Source organism: Drosophila nasuta, chromosome 3 (assembly GCF_023558535.2).
Source record: "Drosophila nasuta strain 15112-1781.00 chromosome 3, ASM2355853v1, whole genome shotgun sequence".
Lineage (NCBI taxonomy): Eukaryota > Metazoa > Arthropoda > Insecta > Diptera > Drosophilidae > Drosophila > Drosophila nasuta.
Genome location: NC_083457.1, coordinates 4455303 through 4479048, shown reverse-complemented (window position 1 = coordinate 4479048; position 23746 = coordinate 4455303). Strand labels below are relative to the sequence as shown.

The 23746-nt window shown below is 34.0% G+C and overlaps 3 protein-coding genes across 3 annotated transcripts; all 3 read right to left on the bottom strand.

Annotated features, from left to right (window-relative positions):
* LOC132793527 (uncharacterized) lies at window positions 1-1482 on the bottom strand. The gene is made up of 4 exons (XM_060803492.1): window positions 1322-1482; window positions 679-1261; window positions 471-620; window positions 1-416 (listed from the first exon to the last, which is right to left on the bottom strand). The coding sequence occupies exons 1-4, from the start codon at window positions 1362-1364 to the stop codon at window positions 89-91; spliced, it is 1104 nt and encodes a 367-aa protein (XP_060659475.1). The 5' UTR covers window positions 1365-1482; the 3' UTR covers window positions 1-88.
* Window positions 1483-19529: 18047 nt separating this feature from the next.
* On the bottom strand, window positions 19530-20206 carry LOC132793625 (uncharacterized). The gene is made up of 2 exons (XM_060803632.1): window positions 19972-20206; window positions 19530-19640 (listed from the first exon to the last, which is right to left on the bottom strand). Exons 1-2 carry the CDS (start codon window positions 20189-20191, stop codon window positions 19561-19563), a joined length of 300 nt encoding a protein of 99 aa, XP_060659615.1. The 5' UTR covers window positions 20192-20206; the 3' UTR covers window positions 19530-19560.
* Window positions 20207-22247: 2041 nt separating this feature from the next.
* LOC132793303 (uncharacterized protein DDB_G0271670-like) lies at window positions 22248-22640 on the bottom strand. The gene has a single exon (XM_060803112.1). The coding sequence runs from the start codon at window positions 22638-22640 to the stop codon at window positions 22248-22250; it is 393 nt and encodes a 130-aa protein (XP_060659095.1).
* Between the last annotated feature and the right edge of the window lie 1106 nt (window positions 22641-23746).

The following is a 23746-nucleotide window of genomic DNA, read 5'->3' as shown; positions in this document are numbered from 1 at the left end:
AAATACAGATGTATATCTAATCTTTATTACATTTTGCTTGGGAATCAAGAGACTTAAGTCATTGCATATTAAATCGAATAAGTTCAGTTTACTTCTTCTTCTTTCTATTCTGACGACGCGCCTTGAGGCGTTGATCACGACGCCATTTTAGCCAATATTTTTGTATCTGCCGAGCCGCGCGATTCATCATGAACAAAAGAATTCGTTGCTGTTGCTTGCGTTGCTCTTCTTGTTCATATTGGACCACAATTTTGTTGTAGACAGCCTCCTCTTTGCGATAGGATATCATAAAAATGTCCAATTCTTTCTTGGCCACCTTGTACTGATCCTCAAGATCGAGATTCTCACGAATCTTCTCGCCAATATTGGTATCAAACTTTTGCAGAATACCCTCCAATTGGATCAGCAACTTGTTTCTAGGGATTAAAATAATAAGAGATATAAAAAGAATAGCTGGACACTTGACTCACTTTTCGGCTCTGGCATCTTTTTCGTTAAGAGTAATGCTGGTGATAAGATGTTCATATTCCAGCTTGGCCTTCTCCAGCTCCTCTTCAAGATCTTTTTGCTTCTGGACTGTATTTTTGTGAACATCGCGAAGAATGCGACTTCTCTGCTCGCTGCAAGACATGAATAACAAGATCATAAGACATACAACTTGTGATTTTTCTTGCTTACATTTCGTTCTGAATGCGGACACTATTCTTCCATTTTCTGTTGGCCAAGTCAGTTTCCAATTTTTCGAGTATCAGGAATTTCACTGCCTGCTTCCAACGTAGTATGGCGTTTCTTGATTTCAGTCTCTTCTGATAATACGCTGTTCGGGAACGAATCTCTTCGCGTTCATGATACATAACATGCAACTGACGTTCCATGCTGATCTCGCTCTTCGCTGTACGCCATAGATGTCGCTGGGCTACGGCCAGAATTGTCTCACAAGCCACAATAAGTTTCTTATCCTCATTTGATAGCAAGTTGACTAGGCGAGGGAATAATTCGTAGATTTGAAAGTTGGTGTGGAAGTAATCGATGATCCTGATAACTTCATGATTTAATATCTGCACCTTGACCGTATCCAAGCTCTGCAGTTTCTCCATTAATCCTATTGCTGGTGAGTAAATTGTCGACTCCAACACGTTTCTCATGTGATCCATATCATCGCCCAACTTTGGCAATATCAGCGACATCTTGATGCGCTCTATTGATGACTTTATGAGCCTAATAACATTGTCAATTTGTGTCTCTCGAATGCGTGAGAAATCTACGGTTTAAATATAATTACAATATAAATTTATGTCGGAATTTTTAATTATGTGCAAACCTTCTGCAAAAATGGCGTCTTCGTTTGCTGCTGCATTCTGCATATCTGGGCCTTACTATGTGTTTTCTTTTACAGAAATGTTCCAGTGTAGTTCTTTCTGAAAATATTTTTCAGTAGTGAGTACAGTTTGAGTGTAGTCAGTATTTGAAAATAACAACTGTGTTGCTTTGTTTGTTGTTGCTAAGAAACAACAAGTCATAAGTTTGATTTCCTAAATATGAGGTTTCAAAATAAAGGTAAGAGGAGAGATTATGATTGTTCTATAACTTAAATAAAAATCTATTAAAAGAGAAATAGTTAAGCTTTGAAGAAATTATGTTAGGATCAAGGAGAATAGCACATAAGGTTTGCTCTTTGACATTCCTTCTCAATTACAATTTCAGTGTGGCATAAAAAAGTAAAATTTCTACAACTTTTAGAACTAATTCCAAACTCTATCTAGTATTTTCTAGATAGCATTTAGGTAAATGTGAAATTTTCTACTAATATTCTTAAATATTTACCTAAATATATACTTGTTTGTACTAATATAAAATATATATGATCTTATTAGCGTTTATTTCATTATCGCACTATATATTTTCTGTAATATTCTCTATATGGAAGATTTTGAGCATTCGCATTCCTGATAGTCTTTTTTCTTAATTACTTACATTATTTATGTGTGTTATTTTGTGTTTATGTATCCCATTTAAGTATGAACACATTCATTAGACAATTTTAATAAATAGGGAATTTTCTAGCAATTTTTAAAATGATTAATTAATTAATGTATGCTTTTTTGTACAAACATATGTATATATGATCTTATTCACGTTTTCTTTTCATTATTTCATTTATTATGTCAAACTATATGGCAGATTTTTATCATTCGTTTTTGCCACTCGCTTTTTTCTTAATTACTTATCTTATTTATGAGTGTCATTCAAATTTATGTATGTCATCCAGTATTCGCTTTCATTGTATTCATTTATGATTTATGTACATCTTCTACACTTAATAACTCAGCGATTCTTCTAATCATTCTATATGCTTTAGAGCAATTGTGACAAATGCTTACACACACACAGTATGTCCTTTGTGATTCGTAAGTGCAGGGTGTCATGACAGCGCAGTTTGTGCTAAAAATAGTGTGCGTATATCGCGTAGTGAGGGACTGAAAGTGGGCTGTGTGGTCGATGTGGACGTTAGTTGCACAATGCAATGTTGTGGAATGATGGGCATCGTAGGCGGGGTTCGTTTTTTTCTAGTTAACTTCAGTTGTGTTTGGGGCATTCTGAAAATGTGGGTGTGCAAAGTGTGTTGGGTGTGGAGTGGTTGTGTCGCATTACGTCAACTGGCGTGGCATGAATGAAAGCTGCGACAGGCAGAAACAACGGCAACTACAACGACAACGACAACTACAACTACAAGCAAGTAGCAAGAATGCTAGAGGCATTTCCGTTGACTGAATGTGTTTGCCAGGAAGAGCCGAAACGGGCGTGTCCCGACAACAACAAAAAGTGGAATCATAAGTGGAATACAACCATGTAACTATAACGATGTACAAAGCGTTAACAAAACTATAATCATATTATTGCATTTGCCTTTAATTTATGTGCTGCAACATTTGTTAATTCGAGGTTTTCATGCGGTATAAATGAATTTTAATTAAATTTAAAATAGAACCTCTGTTAAGTTATAAACTTTGTTTTTAACATCATTTTATATTAAATAAATAAATACAGCAAATGAAATATAACTAATTATTTAATAAAAAAACACATAATAATAAAAATAAATTTAAAATAAAATATACAAAATAAATAAAAATATATTTTACAATAAAAATTATATTTAATTCTTTAATTCTTTTCTATTTAAAACTATTTTTTAATTGGACAATACGATGATAATCATACATAAGTAAATATGTATGTATGATTTTAAAACAACTGCATTGACGCACAATTTGCAGGTGAATTCGAAGGACTTCGAAAAAGCTCAAACACTCTTACACATGCTCTAGTCCAGTGAATGTGTTCATGTAGAGAGAGAGAGAGAGAGAGTGAGATAGAAGCAACCGCAGCGACAGCTGCGTCAGCGTCAGCGCAACAAGTATGAAGAAGCATTGGTGCGAAATGGAGGAAGAAGCAAACCGTCAAATAACAAAATAAACTCACAGCGCCAACGTTTTCTTTTACTTGTCTGCATAAAATGCTGCAATGCTACATAAATAATCCTATTGTTGTTGTTGTTATTGTATATAGAAGCAGGGGGGTTGGAGGGCGGATGTTAAGTGGAAACGAAGGCGAAGCTTACAATGTAAATGCGTGATAAAGATGGTAAGAAAGGCGTTAGCAATGGTCGAGGCATGAAAAAATGACGCATAAACAGCAATAGCAATAGCAGTAGCAGTTCTCAAGGAGAGAGAATGTGAATGAGAGAGAGACAGAGATTGGGAGAGAGTGGGAGCGTGCGCCCAGAAGTATGCAGCAGTTTTTGGCTGGCAGCTGGCCTCGGCGATATGAAACAAATGGCCATGCAAAGCGACACCGCAGAAAAACGTTAACGGTTCTGTAAAGAATGTGCAGAGCAAAGCGCAAAACAAAACGAGACTGAGAGCGAGAGAAATAGAGTGAGTGCGCGTGAGCGTGAGTAAGCACACTCATTTTCTCATTTACTGCATGGCCCACATTTGCAAGGCTCAGCTGTGGCTGATTTTTACCGTTTGGTCTGCTCATTATGTCGCTGCTGGCGCTGCTGGCGATGCTGCCATTGCTGCAGTCGACGTCGCTGTCAACATTGGAAGCATTGCTGTTTAATGTTGTATGGACATATATATGTATTTTTATTGTGCTGACTTTATTTTCATGACTTTCTATGACTGCGACGTTTTACTGAAAATTTTGCTGTTACGCTTCACCCGGCCGCATTGCAGCTATAAATTTGTGGTTTGCATTCGCCTTGGAAGTTGACTTTTTTGTCTTTTTTTTTTTTGGCTACAAAGCGCCAACAGCAGCAAAACGAGATGTCTTGAGATTTGCTGTTTCGGTATGTGGATCAAGTGAGTGAATAGAAGAGTCTATCAGCTATGTAGTATTGATACACTACAAAAAATCCCCTGATATACCAAATATATTACCATAGCGTATTTTATAATATTTTTTAATCAAACAAACATACAAAAATTTGTATTAATAAAATATAATACATATAAGGTATTACCCAATTTTCAACATGATAGCAATTTTCATTATTTTATTTTATATTACTAAAGATAATAATAATAATAAATAGTATATTTTAACAAATATATATTTACGTTTATCTTAGGCGAGCATCATGTATAATATATAATATATGATTATTTCTATAATCATTAAAAATCATAGCATATATTTTAGAGTTAATAGATTATACCCCAAATTAGTTTTCTCTCAGATTCGTTAATAAATTTACTTGTTGCTTCACCGAATGTAGTTCATAGAAAGCAGTTCAAATATTATTTCGTTTTAACTGATGAAAAGAAAATAAATTCTTTTGTATAATTAACTACAAGTATTTGTGAGACAGTACCGCAATTTCTTTGTTCTATAATGTTTCTTTGTTCTGTATCCTAATAACTAAATAGTAGCACATTACATATACGATAATGCAATGCCGTAGGCGATAGTAAAACTTAACTACAAATTTGTTCCATACAAATGGTCACTAAATTTTGCATCATTTTTATTTCCATTTGCTTAGTTGGGGTTTTGTCTTTTCCAAGGGGCGATTTTAGTCCTGGCGAAAGTTTTTCTTTCAAAGCGTTTCCCGTTGGCTGTGCTGCTAGTTTTCAGTTTTCAGTTTTCATTTTTTCAATTGAGTTTCTTTCAAGATTGTGCTCAAGTTGCTCTCGAACTTTTGTCCTTTGCCATTTGCAACCTTTTGGCTTGCCTGTAATTTGAATTTTTTGAACTGTGAAGCCAAAACGAGACCTCTCGGGCCTGTCTAGGGTTTTATTATGACCCCCCGGCTATAACTGGCGAAAGAGTTAGGTTATCTAATAAACTGTTCGCTATGAGTGTGCGTGTGTGATGCGATTTGTGTGTTCAGCATTCGGGATGGTATTAAAAAAGTTTTCTCTCTCTACGCTCCATGATTTTCTACCGTGATTTTCGTGGATAATTTAATAAACTGAACTGGCAAAAAGTTGCTCTACATTTCATTTATGAGCGCAGCAATCGCCAAACTTTTCGCTTCTATGTTACTTGAGCAATTAAATTGAATTTTTTCCTTGCTCCTCGTGTCGCACAAAACAAACGACGAAATTTCCTTTGATTGACGTTTACTCAACAATTTTTGATGCCAGAACAAAACTCCGACTCTCTCTCTTAGTTTATTTTTTGGGCAGCTCGTTAATTTATTTTCGTCTGTTGTTACACATGTTTTTTTGCCAGGGGTAGAAAGCGGCGGGTGTGCAGCAGGAATAACGAAACTGAAGAGGAATATAAAAATAAAACACTGTCGTAAAACTTATTTTTTATATATTTTTCTTTGCCTTGTAATTTCTTGTTTGCAGTCCGGACTCCGGAGGCTTCGATTTTGTGGATCTTAAACACGCGCCCAAAAGTATGCAATAAATTGAAATTGTCTTTTAGTTTTATCAATAAACGCATTTCGCATTTAGGCCGTTTTATTGTCTTTACGCAAGGGTAAGACAATCTAGTTATAAGAATAGATTATGAAATACACATAGTTACTCTTTAAGATTGTTAGATGTGACCAAACCATTCGACTTCTTTAGAAAAAAATAAGTTTGTTAAAGTATCAAAATATCGAGTAAATGATTCTGGATTTTCTTAAACCAAGTATGAAAGTCCTTGACTTTTTCACTGCCGAACTTCTTAAATTCAGTATTAAGTATTGCGATTCCATTTTGAAATTTGTTGAGAAATACTTTTTAAGGAAGCTAACTTATAACAAAGTTTACCGAATCGTGTATAATTTTATCCGAGGAGAACTTCGACCACGTGACGAATGATTCTGAACAAATACATTGATAGCAATATTAAAGTTCGATGGATTTTAAAATATTTGTGACTTAGTTTTATCATTTTATATTCCTGAAAATATACCAAATAAATATACCCTTAGTATATAAATAAAGTACTACATACAAAATATACCATAGACTACAATATATACCAAAAATATATATTTTGTTATGAGATGTCTTCTTCTACCTGTTGCATTTGTTATAAAAATGTATTGTTTTTGCTTTAACTTTTTAATTGAAATAGAGTGTCTTTAATGCAAAAGAATACTTCTCCTGAGTATAATGATTACTATTAAATTTTAAGGACAATCTTTCAATCGATCTAATGGCATTTTCAGTCTGTTGCTTCCACCAAAGACAAATACATATCAATTGTGGACAAATGTTGATTGTATGATAATATTTGTGGCTGAGCATGGATATATTTGGCGAAAGTCATCGTCAACGTCAACTAAATGGCAAAATGGTCGCACGTGTGGTGTCATACCACACAGCCACGAGGCCAGTTTCATTTAGGTCAACAACGAATATTTTTCGGCTAATGATTGATGAGCTCTCCTTCGTGTACAAAATTCAGTTGTCAACAGCAAGACATATACGTTAAAAGTCTGGCGCCCACACAGGCTCCCAAATCTCACAGTTTCTAGTCCATTAGAATATCATTTTTGTCGGAGTCTGAGTCTCGAGTCTGAGTCTGAGTCTAGGTTAGCGAACTGCGACAGAGCAAAGTTTATGGAAAACAAGAAAATAAAGAAGAAAATCTTGGGTAGATGGCGCAGTATAGTACAAATCCAGCTCAAATTTGCCTTGTAATGAAGTCGTGAAAAGCGTTGTTGGAAAACCTTCTTGTGCATGCGCGGCACGCAAATTTGTTGCCAATAAGCAAGCGAAAACAATTTTTATATGGCTTGAGACTCGAGGAGTCGGGAACAAGGAGTAAAGAATTAGGGAGCCTGCTGCCTTAGTTGCCTATGCGTGCAGCGTGCGCGTCTGGTTGCTTCTACATTTCATTTATATACATATACATATATATAGTAAATGTGTATGTACATATAACATTTTTGTTTGGGGGGAAACTTCCCTTGTCGGGGTTGCTTAGCTACGTCGAAATGTAGGTCATGTTGGGCTGGGAGAAATCGTGCAACGAGCAAACGCTAAAGCCAAACGCCAGCGGCAACAGCAACGGCAACAGCAACTGGAGCTGCGTCCCATTTGAACTCTGCACTCGCAACATTCCCCACTCGTAACTCACACACACACACACACACACACAAACACACACATACACGCGCGCGCAAACATACATTTCCGGGCCGAAATGAGAGAGAGTGTGGGCCTTGGTGTCATGAATACTTTAGCATGGGGCGTGGCAAGTGTGGCACAGAAACCCGAGACCCAAGCTCACGAGCCATGTTCCCAGACTCCAATTCTCTGTCATATCTGGTTATGGGGCGTATTCATCAACTGCCTCATGCTTATTATAATGAAAATTTCATTACAAAATTGAATGTTGACGTGTCGCATGTGTTGAGCCGAATTCAGTCGAGCGCTTCAGCTGCCTCACTTTACTTGCCACTTGCCACCACCGGAATAAGAGTCTATAGAATTTTACTGCTGGCGATGCCAAAAATAAGTTCCATTTTTCTTTTGTATTCACAAATGTGTATATTAATTGTACTCGTCGAATGTATGACAATAAAATAAACGTATATGAAAAGGGGTTCTTATACCTGTTAGGCCATTTGATAAAAGGGTATTATAATGCAGTGCACCACCATGAGAAAATAACATTTCTGGATTATATTTCTAATTGAACAAATAACATAGTATGTTAAACCAAATTTGGTTGGCATTAAAAAATAAAGAATTTTGACAAAATAGGAAAATTAAGCAGAGTGTGCTCGACTGCGAGACATCCATTACCTATTTTCAATAAAAAGCAAAACAGTGCACCATTATTTATAAAATATATCAAATGATTATACCAAAAGATATAGAGATTATATTTGGTATGTGGATATGCTATTACATTCAAAATATATGACAGTAACTAAGACCCGTTGTTTTGTTATATAAATAAATCAAGAATCAGGGGCGGAAGTGAGCGTGGCAAAAATATAAAGGTAACTTGATCTGTAAGCTACAATAAAAATAGCGATTTTTGGTACATAGAGTAAAAACTACAGAATTTATGATTTCTGACAAGAAGTTATTTAAAAATTCTTTTATTATAGAGAAATGTGCTTATGCCCTTAGTATCTTTGGTGGTCCTCTTGCAATATACCAAATATATACCTTGGTATATGTTCGTTTCTTTGTGACATACTGACTTGGTATATTTTAGGCAAAAACGCTTTCTACAATCGAGACTTAGTTGCTTTAGCTGACAATCTGGTATATTTTGTGCTCGATGATATATTTTGAATGTAGTACAATATAGGTATACCAAATATAGCACTCGGTATATTTACGTATTTTTGGTATATTTCAAGAATATTGTTTTTTTTTAAATAGGTAGCGGGTATCTCACAGTCGAGTACAGTCTTATTTTATTTATTTTATTTTGTTTAGTCTTTTACCATTAACAAAGTGTTTGATTAATATTATCGATATTTCAGAAATAATATATAATAGCACAAGATGCTCTCACGTTAATAATACAAATTATCTGTTAACTTTTACTGTATAAATTTATAAGCGTTCCAATCACTGTTATTGTGAGTGATTTCACACAGGGAACTCTGCTGAGTGTTCTGCTATCTCTATGACTTATTTTGATTCATGTCGACTTAGGCAGTTATCACTGGGTATTTACTTATCAATCACTCAATTAGCTGGCATTTTTTTTGCTGGTCTTGTTTGTGCTTCATTCTTGACTTGAGCTACTAAATTAATTTTCAGTGCACTTTGCTGACCTAGTTAGTATGCCAAAAAAAAAAAACAAAAAAAAAAGATGTTGCTGTTGCATTTCGTTTCGCCATTCGATGTTATTTATTTGACGTGCCTGAAATATCTTAAACTACGTTCTTCAATGGGGTTTTATAACACATTCCACATTGCCTTTCAGGGTTTTTTTGTAGACTTTGCCAATGACAATAATTTGCAATCAGGCTAAGTGACGTTGCACATTCTGTTTGCCATCGTCTCTTTTGCCAGTGAAGTTGGATTTTGGGTGAATTTTTTGGGTCCAGTTGGGTTACGAGCCAGAACTTAAGTGCTTGGTCTTTTTTTTTTTTCTTTCTCTCTACGGTTGTTGGCAAGACTTTTAACTTAATGCGAATTGCCTGACAAATTTGTTATTGGAAAACACATACTTGAGTTGGCTGGAGAAAATGCGCTGAAGTTGCCTAAAAGTTTGCTCAACCGATAAGAAGTTGGCAATTAATAAACTAGTTTAAATCGAAATTGTTTTCAATAATATTAATTGCCAGTTGAGAGATAATTATCATATATTATTCGAATAATAATAGAAAAGAAAGTAAAATATACATATTCCTAATGTTTTCTTTATGAAAATTGATTCACATATTCTAATAAAGTGCTTAGATTTTATTTTTAAATTAAATTTATTGCAATTTCTAAAATTAATATTATTACATTATTATTATTATTGGATTTTTTGAATGTAAAGTTTAGCTTTAAATGTGTGTTTAATATAGAATTAGAAAATGGAATTCACATATTTCTTAAGTGTTGTTTTATGTATCAGCAAACTAAACTTTAGTTTGTTTCTTAACGAAATGAATTGCGAGCTGTATGATAAATATAGTATTATAATTTAACTTATTTTTAAAGTATTAAATTTAAGCTTTAATTATGTGTTCTATAATGATCCCTTTGAGTTAGAAAATATGAAAAAATTTAAAGATAAATATTTTTAAAGTTATTCTTTATGTATACAATACTTTTCTTTGATGAACTTTTTATGTTCGTCAGCCATTTCTACTCAACAGTGTGGCCCACAGTGCGTATGCGCAATAAAGCAAGCATTGTGCAATTGCCTCAGAGTCTAGAGTCTAGACATTGATGTTGATGTAGGGAAGGAAGTTGCGAGGAGGTGGAGGTGGAGTACTCGTAAAGCACATGTCAAAATGACTAATAGCTCATCAAACTTTCATTTCAACCTTTTTCATTTTTATTTTCTCTCTTTTCTCGACGTTTGCGAGTCATTTTTCTACATGGCTGGAGAAACTTTCGACAGGCATTTATGAAGAAAAGTTTGGTGCGAAGGCAAGCAAAGGCAATGGCCCATTGACTGGCGATCCATAAACACATACACCCACATATACACACCCACGCACACACACACTTTGTAGAGGATATCTGGTTGTGAGTTGTGTTCTGTTTGTTAGCACCCGTTCAAATTGGAATTGGTGGCACATGCAATAATTTGATTTCGCAAACAAAAAAGCTGAAAAAAAGGAAAAAGAAAACCCAAAGCCATATTTGCGAGTGTAAACAAAATGTTGACGTTTTCGTTTTGGGCTTTTCAATTTCCCTGGCCTCATACACTCTACTCGTGGGCGTAATGAGACGCTTGCTCTATGCCTCCTTCAGTCTGTTCTGTTGTGCTGTGCTCATGTTTTATCGATACACGTTTCATGGAGGTGAGCCTACCTCCCCCCCACCACCGTTTAGGGAGGCACGACAACAATTTTCTAACTGGCAGGCGCCGCATTTTCCATTTCGTTCCATTCCATTTACCTTTATACCCTCGGCTATATAACAAAATAGCTGTGTCTGGCTCTGAGGATAACCACGTTTTATCTCTCAGACTGATTGAATCGATCGACGTGGTAATATTATGTCAATAAATTCAGGGAGAATGCAGGGTATTGTTCAGTCAACCCCACGTGACACACTTTTCAACTTGTTGTCGATTTACTTTTGTTTGCCATCCGAAAATCGGTTTTTGCGGACGCCCAACTGACACGAAACCCTGTCCAGGACACGACACGAACAGGACAGCAACAAGAAGAGCCTTCAGCGACTAGATACAAGTACGGAGTAGCTACGTTTATGAGTATTGACAGGAAATTGGGACTGGCAGACAGGCAGATATTAGGACGATTCCTCCGACAAACCACAAACTTTTGATTGCCATTGACGCGCCGCGTGTTGAGTTTGCAAAAATAAAAGCGGAGGCCTCAATAAAACTGAAGCCAAAATGAAAATGGGCTCGTGTTATTAGCAAATAGACATCGATACTCACATATATGTATAACAAAATACATATGTACATATATCTTTTCCCTTTTATTTGAGCTTGCGTGCGTCGCCTTCGCTTTGGTCTTCGTCTCTGGGACTTCGCTTCAGTTCTTTGCCATATAATCGCCCAAATAAAGCTAAAAATAATTTGAATTTTATTGCTGCAAATGACAAAAACTTTATATATGGGTTTGATTTATTTGTTTAACAGCGATTGGTTTGCCCCATTAAAGGTGCCTTGTGGACAGTTCTCTGACTTTTCTCTGTCTGTCTGTTTGCCTGCTCTGACGTGGCAAGTGGCACGTAGATAGATCATTGTTCAAGTATAGAGACCGCATGGACACACCCTTTTTTGATGGCTGGTCATATTAATGTTTGGCAATCAATAAATGCCGGAACTCAATTGAGAGCTATGCGCATAATATCTATGAATATAAATCTTTAACATTCTCAAACTGAGTGGAGCGACAAATTGAGAATCTTTCCCAAGAGAACATTGAGTTATGTTAACTAGAATAGAATAATTTAAAAAAACGAGCATAAAAAAGGATATGTAGTCTACTCTCTTTATCTATTAAAGAATACAAATATTCATCTATAATAAAATATGTGACATCAATTTAAATTGAAATGTTTAATAGTCATCAGTCGCATTTGTGGTTAACGTTCTTACGTAAACAGTTAAAAAGAGAAAATTTAATATTACTCAAGATTGTTAAAAGTGAGTCAAGTTTGACTGTGAGACTGTGAGACTAATAAATCTAATAAAATCGTATTCTAAAAATATATTAAATTAATATACCACAAACATTCTAAAATATACCGGCTACATTTTGTATAAATAAATATATTTATATTAATATAGTACCACATTCAAAATATACCATAGAATACAAAATATAGTATATTGCTAGACAACTAAGAACCCCAAAGTAATTAAGAACAAATTCAATTCTAGAGTTTGCGTATTCCTATAAAAAAATTTGAAACAAGTTTTTTGTTAAATTTCTTCAAATCGTAAATTCTACAATACTATATAATATAACTATAACTATATAACTATTCAAACAAAATGTTTATCGAGAAGCCTAAATCGCTAACAAGAACAAGCTTAAGTAGACAAATCAAAACAATGGAAACTTTCCTTGAATATCACTTTATTGGTTGGCTGAATAAGATATGACCCGAGTACAGTTGGCCACAATTTGAGTAGGGATGTAGAGTATATATAAGTATGTGTACACATAAATCGAAGGGCTATTATTCAATTAGCGTGACAAACGCACCTCATGCATAATGAACGATGCAGCAAGCATCAAGTCGAGGAGGAGAAGGTAAACAATGTTCTCTTTGTTGCTCAACTCGTCGATGGGCTGACTGTCACCGAAGAAGAAGACGAAGAATAGCAAAAACAAAGCGAAATTGGTGACCACATTTGATTGACTCGCAGATACCCTTAACAAATATTGACCAATTATATTAATGAAAGATACTTTGTCATTATATTCTAGTAGCTGTCTATGTTCTAAAATCGTTGTGGAATTGTTTTCGTTTAAACTTTTCGTGTTTCATGAAATGTCCACATTACATATTTCATGAAGAGCACTCAGTAGAAAAGTGGAAATGCAACTAAGCCTATTAATAGAACCAAGAAAATGTCAGCAAAATGGTAGAAAGCGCATTAAAAATGCAAACTGAGGGCAGCTGCAGAACAGGCTGAAAATCAACAATGGTAAAATGAAAGTGGAAAATAATTAGCCATGTTGACAATACAAACAAGCTTTACACAGAACGAACGAAACTAGAATGTAAGGCTGACAAATACCTTGGAAGTTAAATATGTAAATAAATGTCCTTGCAATATGTGTGATATTAATAAATGATTCATTGTACATTATAATTAATGCTTTGAGTAAAATAAAAATAAAGAATTATGAAAGCAACAGTCGAGTTTGTATATGGTAAAAAGCATTCTAGAAATATACCGAATGAATATGCCGATCAAAAATATACCGAGGGCTATATTTGGTATATCGGTATAGTACCACAATTAAAATATACCATGATATAGAAAGTTTTCTGTCCTATGTGTGATATTAATAAATGATTCATTGTATATTATAAATAATGCTGTGAGTAAAATAAAAATAAAGAATCAAGAAAGCAACAGTCGAGTTTGTATATGGTAAAACGCATTCTAGAAATATACCAAATGAATATGCCGATCAAAAATATACCGAGGGCTATATATGGTATATCGGTATAGTACCACAATTAAAATATACCGTGATATAGAAAGTTTTCTGTCCTATATGTGATATTAATAAATGATTCATTGTATATTATAAATAATGCTGTGAGTAAAATAAAATTAAAGAATAAAGAAAGCAACAGTCGAGTTTGTATATGGTAAACCGCATTCTAGAAATATACTAAATGAATATGCCGATCAAAAATATACCTAGTACTTGATTGTGGTACTATACTGATATACCAAATATACCATAAAGTATAAAGTTTTCTGTTCTATGTGTAGCACGTATAAAAATTAAATTAAATTGTATTCGTCTCGTTTTTTACAGGGTATTTTGTTGAACAGTGTTGTGGGCTGGTTTCTGTTATGTCGCACTGATTGCTGTTTTTGTATATTTTGCTTTCATTTTTTATGACTATGACATTTTTACATTATTTCGCCTGAATACTTAACCTTGCCTGAATAACGTGAAACTGTGAGAAGGAATAAAAGCAAAAAGCAACAACGATAACCCATTTGTAATTTATATGACATGCAACCGTGCGACTAATTAAAGCCATGCTGCGGTTACTTGTTTTAATTTTATATTTTCTGTGTGCCTGTTATTACTATTATGCTTATTCTTATTCAGTGCAAATGCAACTACTTGAGCTTCAACCTGATGCCAGCAGGCAGCGACCTGGCCAGTCTTAATCATTTTTGCATTGCATGCAACGGCAACTTTGCCACTGGAAACTCGAAAGAGGCAAATTGCCAAGGGGAATTGCGATAGGCAGGAGAGAGCCGGAAACTTTATCGCCTTTCCTCTTGCCAAGGATTAAAGGTGCGATAAAATAAAACAAGCAATGCGAGGCATTGTAACATCAAGAACAACCACAGCAGGACCAACTGCAGCACAAATAACAACAGTAAAAGTAAATGGAAGTGAAAAATAGAAATTGTTCACATCGACTCCTGAAATTCCCTTTCAACGACTAAATATAAGAATCTTACACATCATTTCATAAGTTTTAGTGGAATATATTATGGAATGTTTGTTTTTTTTTATAGAAATTGGTCACTAAGGTGAGTCGCTTACTCTCCCTCTCTTGCGATTGATCTCCATGGGGTGTGGTGTTGAGTCAAATTAAAAGAATAAATTATAACAAATTATATCAAGAATATAACAAAAGTCTAGCTAGTGTTTATGTGCATTCGTTTAACAAGTGATTTTTCCAATAGTTTTATTTTATAACCGATAATAGAATAGATTATTCAATTTTGCAGAAACCTTCAACACGGGTATCTCTGGTGTTCTACTCAATGTTTATAAATTTAACTATGGGAACTATGGGACACATAATAAGACTAAAGAGTTTATATGATATACAATATCTATATATTTTCAACTATATGTGCTGGATCGAGATCATCCATGACGAACTCTTTGAAAATGTTGAATGTTTGAAGGATATAAGAAGACTGTGAGTGTTGGGTGCCAACAGACCTTTCTCTTGGTGACCTGGGCTTGTTCTGATTTTATATGTACATATATTATACAATTTGTATAGGGTAGAGTATACAACAAGACGCACTTAGCACACACATGGAGGGGTTGTCAGGTGGGCGTTATACATTTACAACAAGACATGCAACGAAATGAGCACCTGACATGACATGGCAACGCTCCTGATGATGAAATGTGCTCAGGTCTTTGGGGAATGACTGTATATATGGGCAAGTGTGTGTGAGAGAGGGTCTGAGTGTGAGTGTGAGTGTGTGGACTTTGCATGATGAACGAACTGATGGATCTCACTGAAACTTGAAGTGGCACCTCGGAGTACCACAGAAAGAAACAGCTAAATAAAGCAGTAACAATCCCCATTCTTTCTTTCTTCTTTATATACTCTGAAATAGTGTTGTGTAATCATCGTTCAATTTAAAAAATTGTTCGTTCATTTTTCATTATTAGTCGACTGGGTTTCCATTGTTCTTCGTTCGATAGTTTTAACTTAAAATACGCTTTAATATAAATTTTAACGCTAAAATGCGGCATCAGTTTGAATAGACAGACAATAAACTGCATAGGAATAATGAATGTAATAAAATCTGAGCAAGAACGAACTAACGATCAAAATTGAACAACTGAACAAGAACAAACTAAAGAATAACATTGAACAACTGAACAAACAAGAACGATGAAAGTGAACATATTTATTTTGTTCAGTTGACTAACTATTTATTTATTTTTTTTTTCGATCCAACAAAACTGTGAAATGATGTATCATATATTCTGTGTCGACAAATTTAAATTTCAAGGAGAAGGTAAAATTTGCTAAATAATTTAAATCTGTATTGATAAAAATATACAACGTATAAAAATCTATCATATTTTTGTTTTTAATTTGCTGTCTAATTCTTGGTCCAAGTTCTATGTGTATATACATATAATATGTTACATCGATATGTAAAGTCTCTCACATTATATCGAAAGACACTTAGCTCAGTCTTTATTCCCATTTGTGTCGTACCCTAATCTATTTGCGTAGTGCAAATATCGCTCTGACTTTTTACTCTATCAACATTTGGCAAACGAAATCTTTGCCGATGCCTCCATTATCTTTCACTTTCATTAGCAAATATTTGGCAAACATTCGAAAGTTAAGACTGAGCTATAAAAGACTCGTCTATTTAGATCATGTGCATCAGTCGCAATTATATCATATCACAATGAAGTCAGTTGCTAAACTCTTTGTCTGTCTCATCGTATTGCTCAATTTAATAGTGGGTCTTCATGCAGGACTCTTTTTTGTGAGAAACGGCGTCATTTACTGCAAATTAAGCGCCAGAAGATCATGTGATAAAATCACGCCCACATGCGTGAAAGTCACAGTGGCTGCAACAGATACTTGTAAATATTATAAAAACGAATGTCAATACGAGATTGACAAATGTCTGAGTAAGACACGTAAGTACCTATAATTAACCTATGAACACTACAAATATTTAAGACTGTAAATACAATCCACAGAATTTGGACGTCTAGGTGAAGTAACAGCTGCGACTGATTGTATGTCTATTTCAGTTGGAGCCACTGGCACTTGTTAAATTACAGGGCATAAATTCAAGTTTCAATTAAAATATTTTATTATTTATTCCTCTTTAGAGCGTACATAAAATGTAAAGAATATTTTGTTAAATAAATAAATATGAATAAAATAAATAAAAATATTCAAAATAATTACTTTCAATTCCAATGTTTTAATACTTGTAGTTTCATGAGGTTTACTTAGCGCTTAGCAAACAACGCTTCTCATCGTTTAGTTCAAAATTCGAAAAGAAATATATTCTTAATCTGGGTCAACAACTGAGACGATATAGCTGTGTGAAAGACTAGATCTCATAAGCTGTAATATATAGAGCTACAATTTTGACAGCACTTGGTATTGTTGCACGCAAAAGGCCGATAATAAAGTTTTCGTGGATCCTCAAAATTTGGTTGGAATCGAATACAAATTGTAGGAGTTGTTTAAAAATAATTTTATATGACAAAAATCGACTGTTGCTGTCGTGTTTTAGTTGTTTTGGATGACAATTTATGGTATATTTTGTAAGGTTACACAATAGTATATCAATATACCAAATACAGTCTTCGGTATATTTTAGTATTTCTTTCTATATTATATATATTATAGTGGTATATTTTTAGAATAATGCCGTACTGTTTCGTTTTTATTTGAAATGGGTAGCGGGTATTTCACAGTCGAGTACACCCGACTGCAGATTTCTTACTTGCTTCCATTCATTGCATCGCTTTCTTATTATTTTAAATATATTGCTTTTGAAAACGTCAACGAGGTTAAATTGCTCCATTTGGAAATAATTCGATTTTGCGACATTTTTAAATTGTGAACTAAGCAAAATTCGCTAAAGCACAAGGATGCTTTTCATTTCTTAGATTCTCAGTATATTAACTCGAGGAAAAGCAATATATTTCGGAAGTCCCACAAATTTTATAGTGACAATCTTGGCAACCGACTCTAAATTTGACACGGAAATAGCAAAAAAACAAGGAAGAAAGTTACAGTCGAGTGTGCTCGACTGTGAGATACCCGCTACCCATTTTAATAAAGGCAAAATATTGCGGTATTATTTTCAAAATATACCGAAAATACTAAAAATACTAAAAATATACCAAATGGTATGTTTGGTATATCGATACAGCACACCATTCTAAATATACCATAGACGACACAAAACACCAGATTATCGGCCAAAGCAACTAAGAGCCCTAGTAAGTAGGCGTTTTTTTCCCATACAAAAGTATTTCTTTAATAACTTCGACAATTTTTATCTGATCGCAACCAAATTTTCAGGAATCATAACTACTATAGTAATTATTGTATATACCAAAATCTCTAGTTTTAAAATTACGCTTGTTATTCGATTTGCGGTGCGGAAGTGGGCGTGGCAAAAATTTGAAACGAACTTGATCTGCGTGCAAACATAAGAAATGCTGTCGAAAAAAAATAATAGCTCTATCTCTTATAGTCTCTGAGATCCAGTGTTTCATACGGACGGACGGACAGGGCTATATCGTCTCGGCTGTTGACGCTGATCAAGAATATATATACTTTATCAGGTCGGAGATGCCTCCTTCTACCTGTTACATACATTTCCTGCCGGCACAAAGTTATAATACCCTTCTACCCCATGGGTGGTGGGTATAAAAAATATTGAATTGCTGACTTGAGAATCGGAGTATCGATACGCTTAAAAATATTTATTTGTGCTGGGAACTGCGGAAAGAAATGACGCCGTACAAATTTTGAACGGCGATTTTTTTCATAAGGAGAACAGCGCTTAAGGCTCTGTTATGTTACGATATATTAAGGAAACCTTAAAACTATTTTTATGTTATTATAGAATAATATTAATACTGTCATTAACTATCGCTGTCACTAGACATTGAGGAATTGTAATGTAATAACTATTACTAGAAATACATTTGTCTGATGATTGGTCTCTAAGTTGAACCATTCCCCATTCTTTGATGCAGATGCGATTATAAAATGTGGCAACTAAGCATTCGATGCACGTTTGTCAAACCGGAAACAGCAGTGCGTCCATTTTGATGATTGCGTTTCCGTCTGCGCTTTCGCGAGGAAAAACGGAACAATTATTCATTTTATCATCTGTAACAAACACAACAACAAACAAACACAGACACTCACATACTGGTTGGCGATGATATATGCTGCAGTTTTTGTGTGCTCTGAGTTTTAATTGCAGTCGCAAAACATGAAAGGGAATTTACCATAAATTGCATATTTTCAAGGCAAAATACAGCAAAAATGTGGTTATGCGAACCACACACTCACTCTCTCTTTCTCTTTCTCTCTCGCTTATCCAGAAGCACCCAACCGCTCAAATGAGAGGGTAAATTTATGAAAGTACGTTTTTAGTACTGTGTTCCATATATAGTATTTTGCCTTGAATAATAAAAAGAGCCTCGGGATACGTTTAGCATTCAGAAACAAAAAGGCAAAAACATTAAGGTCTCGATGATAAATAGAGCGAACGTGGATTTAAGGGAGACCTATTTAAAAAATATAAATTTGATAGATTTAATTTCTGGTTTGATTCTCTGCTAATTGAGATAAGAGCTATGAGGTTTAAAGTTGTATACACACATTATGGTTAGATTAAATTATTTATTTGTTATTATTAGGCTACAATATATTTTAATATAACAATATATAAACTTAAACATTTCTATTAGGTTTGAATTGAAGCACAGGGTAACCTTTGATTCATCGACAGTCCTTTGCAATATTTCAAATTAGCTTTTTCGTAAACTGAAATTTTAAAAACAAGATCTTTAGTATTTAGTGATGAAAAGGTTCAAAGTTATAAGACACTTAAAAAAATTTAATTAATTTCCACTCAAAAGGGTTTCTAGAAAAATTATTTCAAATATAAATTTGCGGATCGAAAAAATTAAACACAGAAATTCTCTAGTTGTAGTTGTACAAAATTGTAAGACAGGTTATCAAAAGTTTGTGATGGGATAGTTAAAATTTATTATTATTGTTATACAAACATAGAAATTAATTTGTTGTTGAATAGTCAAGAAATTGTATTTAAAATTCAAAGTGTCTTAAGATGGACTTTTCATAGCGTACTTACATGCTTGTGTTAGGCCTCCGTTGTTATTGCAGTTGGCCAATTTTTGTTGGCACTCGTTTCGAAAGAGTTCACAGAGATTTGTACGAGAGAAACGAAGACATACTTTTTTGGTTCGATCGCAATTAGCCAAAGCTTGAACACGGCAGCGAATCAGACTGGTCGTGGATGTGGCTAAAGGAACCAAGACCAGAGCAAGAGAAATCAACAGAACAGTATTCATTTCTGCAATTCGAAATCACAATATCAAATGGGCTTGTCTACTGATATTCGTTTACTTAAATACGGATTTTCTTGCATGATATCATTGTTAAACAAATTGTATCTGATTCCATCTGTATTTGTTTTGCAAAAATAAATTTGCAAAAGATGAACTAGGGAAATATTTATGATTTCTAATAAAGCATTAATTACCAGCAGTTGTGCAAATAATTAATATGTTATACATACATATGTTAATTTCCAAATATTTCAAATTCTTAAATGTGTGATACAAACGGGGGCAATACGAGTATGTTTAATATATTTAACAAAGGTGATATATAGTATAATAAAATTTCTTATGTTAAGAAAGTTCGTTACACTTTCCTGTTGAATTTCTTCATATATCAAATTATTGAAAGTAAATATTACCTTTTTTATGCACATCATAACAAACAAAATATCCATAATTCAGTTGGAGTTTGGTCACAGTTTTGGTCTATCTAGAAATGGAATGCTTCACTTCCACTTTCCTACAGTTTTAATAGCAAAGTTCATATGATTCTTATTACATTCGAAACAAAAAACAAGCAAAAAAGCTACATTCGAGAGTGCTCTTAATATACCGAAACATAATTAAATATACCGAATACTGTATTTAGAATGTAAATATACTATCAAGTTCTTATATTATAGGGTACGATTGTTAACCAAAGTAATTAAGACCCGACAGCAACAGTCGCTTTTTGTCTCATAAAACCATTTCTTAAATAACTTCTGCAATTGTTATTTGATCGAGACCAAAATATAGTTATTGTAATAGTTGCTTTGATAAAAATCCAAAAATACTTGATCTGCAGGCAAAGATATTACGTGGTGTCGAAAAAAAATATAGCTCTATCTCTATTTTAAATATAGTCTCTGAGAGGGATTCTTAAGGACAGACGAACAGACAGATAGACGGACTTGGCTATTTCGCCTCGGCTATTCAAGTTGATCAAGAATATATATATTTCATAGGGTCGGAGACCCTATTGCATTCAATTGCTAGAGGCACAAAGTTATATATACCCTATGAGTAGAGAGTATAAACAGTAAAATTCGTTCTAGATAATAAAATTCGGAATTCTATCTCGTTTCGGAATAGAGTTTGTCGAGATCGCTTCATTTGTCACCTTTAAGTTAAATCATTATACCCTCTACCCATAGGGTAGAAGGGTATTATAACTTTGTGCCGACAGGAAATGTATGTAAAAGGTAGAAGGAGGCATCTCTGACCCTATAAAGTTTATATATTCTTGATCAGCGTCAACAGCCGAGACGATATAGCCATGTCCGTCTGTGTGTCTGTCCGTCTGTCCGTATGAACACCTAGATATCAGAGACTACGAGAGATAGAGCTATAATTTGTTTTCGACAGCATTTGTTATGTTTGCACGCAGATCAAGTTTGTTTCAAATTTTTGCCACACCCACTTCCGCCCCGCAAATCAAAAAAATCGAATAACAAGCGTAATTTTAAAGAAGAATAACTATAGTAGTTATGATTCCTGAAAATTTTGTTTACGATCAGATAAAAATTGTTATTATTAAAATACTTTTGTATGGGCAAAAACGCCTACTTACTAGGGCTCTTAGTTGCTTTGGCTAACAATCTGGTATATTGAGGCGTCTAGGGTATATTTTCAATGCGGTACTATATCTATATACCAAACATACCATTTGGTACATTTTTTTAGTATTTTTGCAGTATATTCAGTATATTTTGAAAATGATACCGCAAAATATATTGCTTTTATTCAAAATGGGTAGCGGGTATCTCACAGTCGAGCACACTCGACTGTAGCTTTCTTACTTGTTTTTATTTTTAAAAGTTATGTTTCAAATACGCTTTAAATTTTTTTAAATTAGAAATTCAAAAAAACCTTTTATAATCAAGTATTTGCGGTGTCAGAAGAGACTCAATATTCGTTATCCAAGTCCTTTTCTCTCGGTCTATGTTATCTTGTAACATTTTAAAAGAGATAGATAATGGATTTACAACAATTAAAACAGTTTATTAGTGATCAAATTTGAGTTTTAACCGCGACGTCTGCGTATGTAAATAGGATAAACATTTGATGACGACGATGATGATGATGATGATGTTGATGATGACGATGACGATGATGCGCATCTCCTGCGAGTGCCAACTGATATTCCGGAGCACATGGAGAGGGAAACAGTCGTGTAGGCTACAGAACTGACGCATCCCTCGTAGCGGAGTAAACAGCTGTTGTTGAAGCGCTTGCAGAGATTGGAACTTCCATAGCGACCGCACACATTGCTCGTAGAGAAATAGTTGCAATCTGAGAGAACACAGATCTTCGGTCCACTGCTGCTGCTTGTGCTGCTCGTCGTGTAGTTTAGACCATCTATCAAAACGGTGTACACCAGCATCAATAGAGCTGATAGGGCCAATGCTAGTTTCATCTTACTGACTTGAATTTTATTTATGCTTGAATTTGTCAAAAGTATCACTATTTATAGTTGAGTTCTAGGCATTGATAATTGACCTTTGACTGGCATTGAACAATTTTAATTTGCAAAACTTATTCCACCCACTTGTTCAAACAAAGTTGGCAAACTCAAATAACAATTAGTTATTGTTAAATTCAAAAACATTTTATCTTATTTGCCTAAAATGCTACAACATTATTAAAAGCTTTTACTTTTTATTTCTATTAATTTGGTGCGCTTGAAAGCAGACAAAGTTCTTCAAAACTTTTCAAGAAAACTTAAGCCTTAAGAGCAAGTTGTTTGGTCTATTTCATATACATAATAAGTATATATTTAAATAACAATTTCACTTACTTCTTATTATAATACTTAATAGTTTTGAACTCAAAATTAGTTGAAATTACATAATTACTAGCAAAGCATCCGTAGAGTTGTGTCATATTATATAATGTATATATATAGAGGAATTAATTCAAAAATAGTTACATTTGTTTTTTTATTTAATTATATAACAATACTATTCATATAAAATAATCTGCACACTTGACTCTGCTGCAATCGAGGTCAAGGTTAATGTTGCGCATCAACCTTTAGTGAAACCAAAAACTTGTTGCATACTTTTGTGCTGCAGATGAAATTCAGGGCAAGTGAATTATTATTATTATACTATATAACTATTAATAAATAATTTAGTTGCCATGGGAGAAGAATACTAATTTAAGACAAACATAAAACTATAAATATGAGGATTTGAGATACAAAAAATTATTATTTATATTATTATTTATTAATTTGTGGATCATTACAAAATAAGTACGTATTTTAATGCATAGCTTAAAAACAAACAAATTTTTGTTCAAACACAATTTGGCTTCTGTAGATGGCGATCAGATAAGAAGGTTATCTCGAAGGGTCACTTTACATCGATCCAATCTTGAGTGTTTAGTGCACTTAATATATATTTACATCAACACACAACTTAAAGAAGAGCTTCAACAATTATTTCAAGCAAAGATTTTGATATGACTGACAACGTCATTTGGATAACTCGACCCTGTCTGTGTTTTGGACTACGCCAA

What these genes read in the sequence shown, in the direction of transcription:
- LOC132793527 (XM_060803492.1), bottom strand. Translation starts at nt 1,364, where the DNA reads ATGCAGAATGCAGCAGCAAACGAAGACGCCATTTTTGCAGAAG. An exon ending in GTCCGCATTCAGAACGAAAT is followed by an intron (nt 621 to 678) that starts GTAAGCAAGAAA and finishes CATGTCTTGCAG; the next exon opens with CGAGCAGAGAAGTCGCATTC. An exon ending in AAAGATGCCAGAGCCGAAAA is followed by an intron (nt 417 to 470) that starts GTGAGTCAAGTG and finishes TTTAATCCCTAG; the next exon opens with AAACAAGTTGCTGATCCAAT.
- LOC132793625 (XM_060803632.1), bottom strand. Translation starts at nt 20,191, where the DNA reads ATGAATACTGTTCTGTTGATTTCTCTTGCTCTGGTCTTGGTTCCTTTA. An exon ending in CGGAGGCCTAACACAAGCAT is followed by an intron (nt 19,641 to 19,971) that starts GTAAGTACGCTA and finishes TTAAAATTTCAG; the next exon opens with TTTACGAAAAAGCTAATTTG.
- LOC132793303 (XM_060803112.1), bottom strand. Translation starts at nt 22,640, where the DNA reads ATGAAACTAGCATTGGCCCTATCAGCTCTATTGATGCTGGTGTACACC.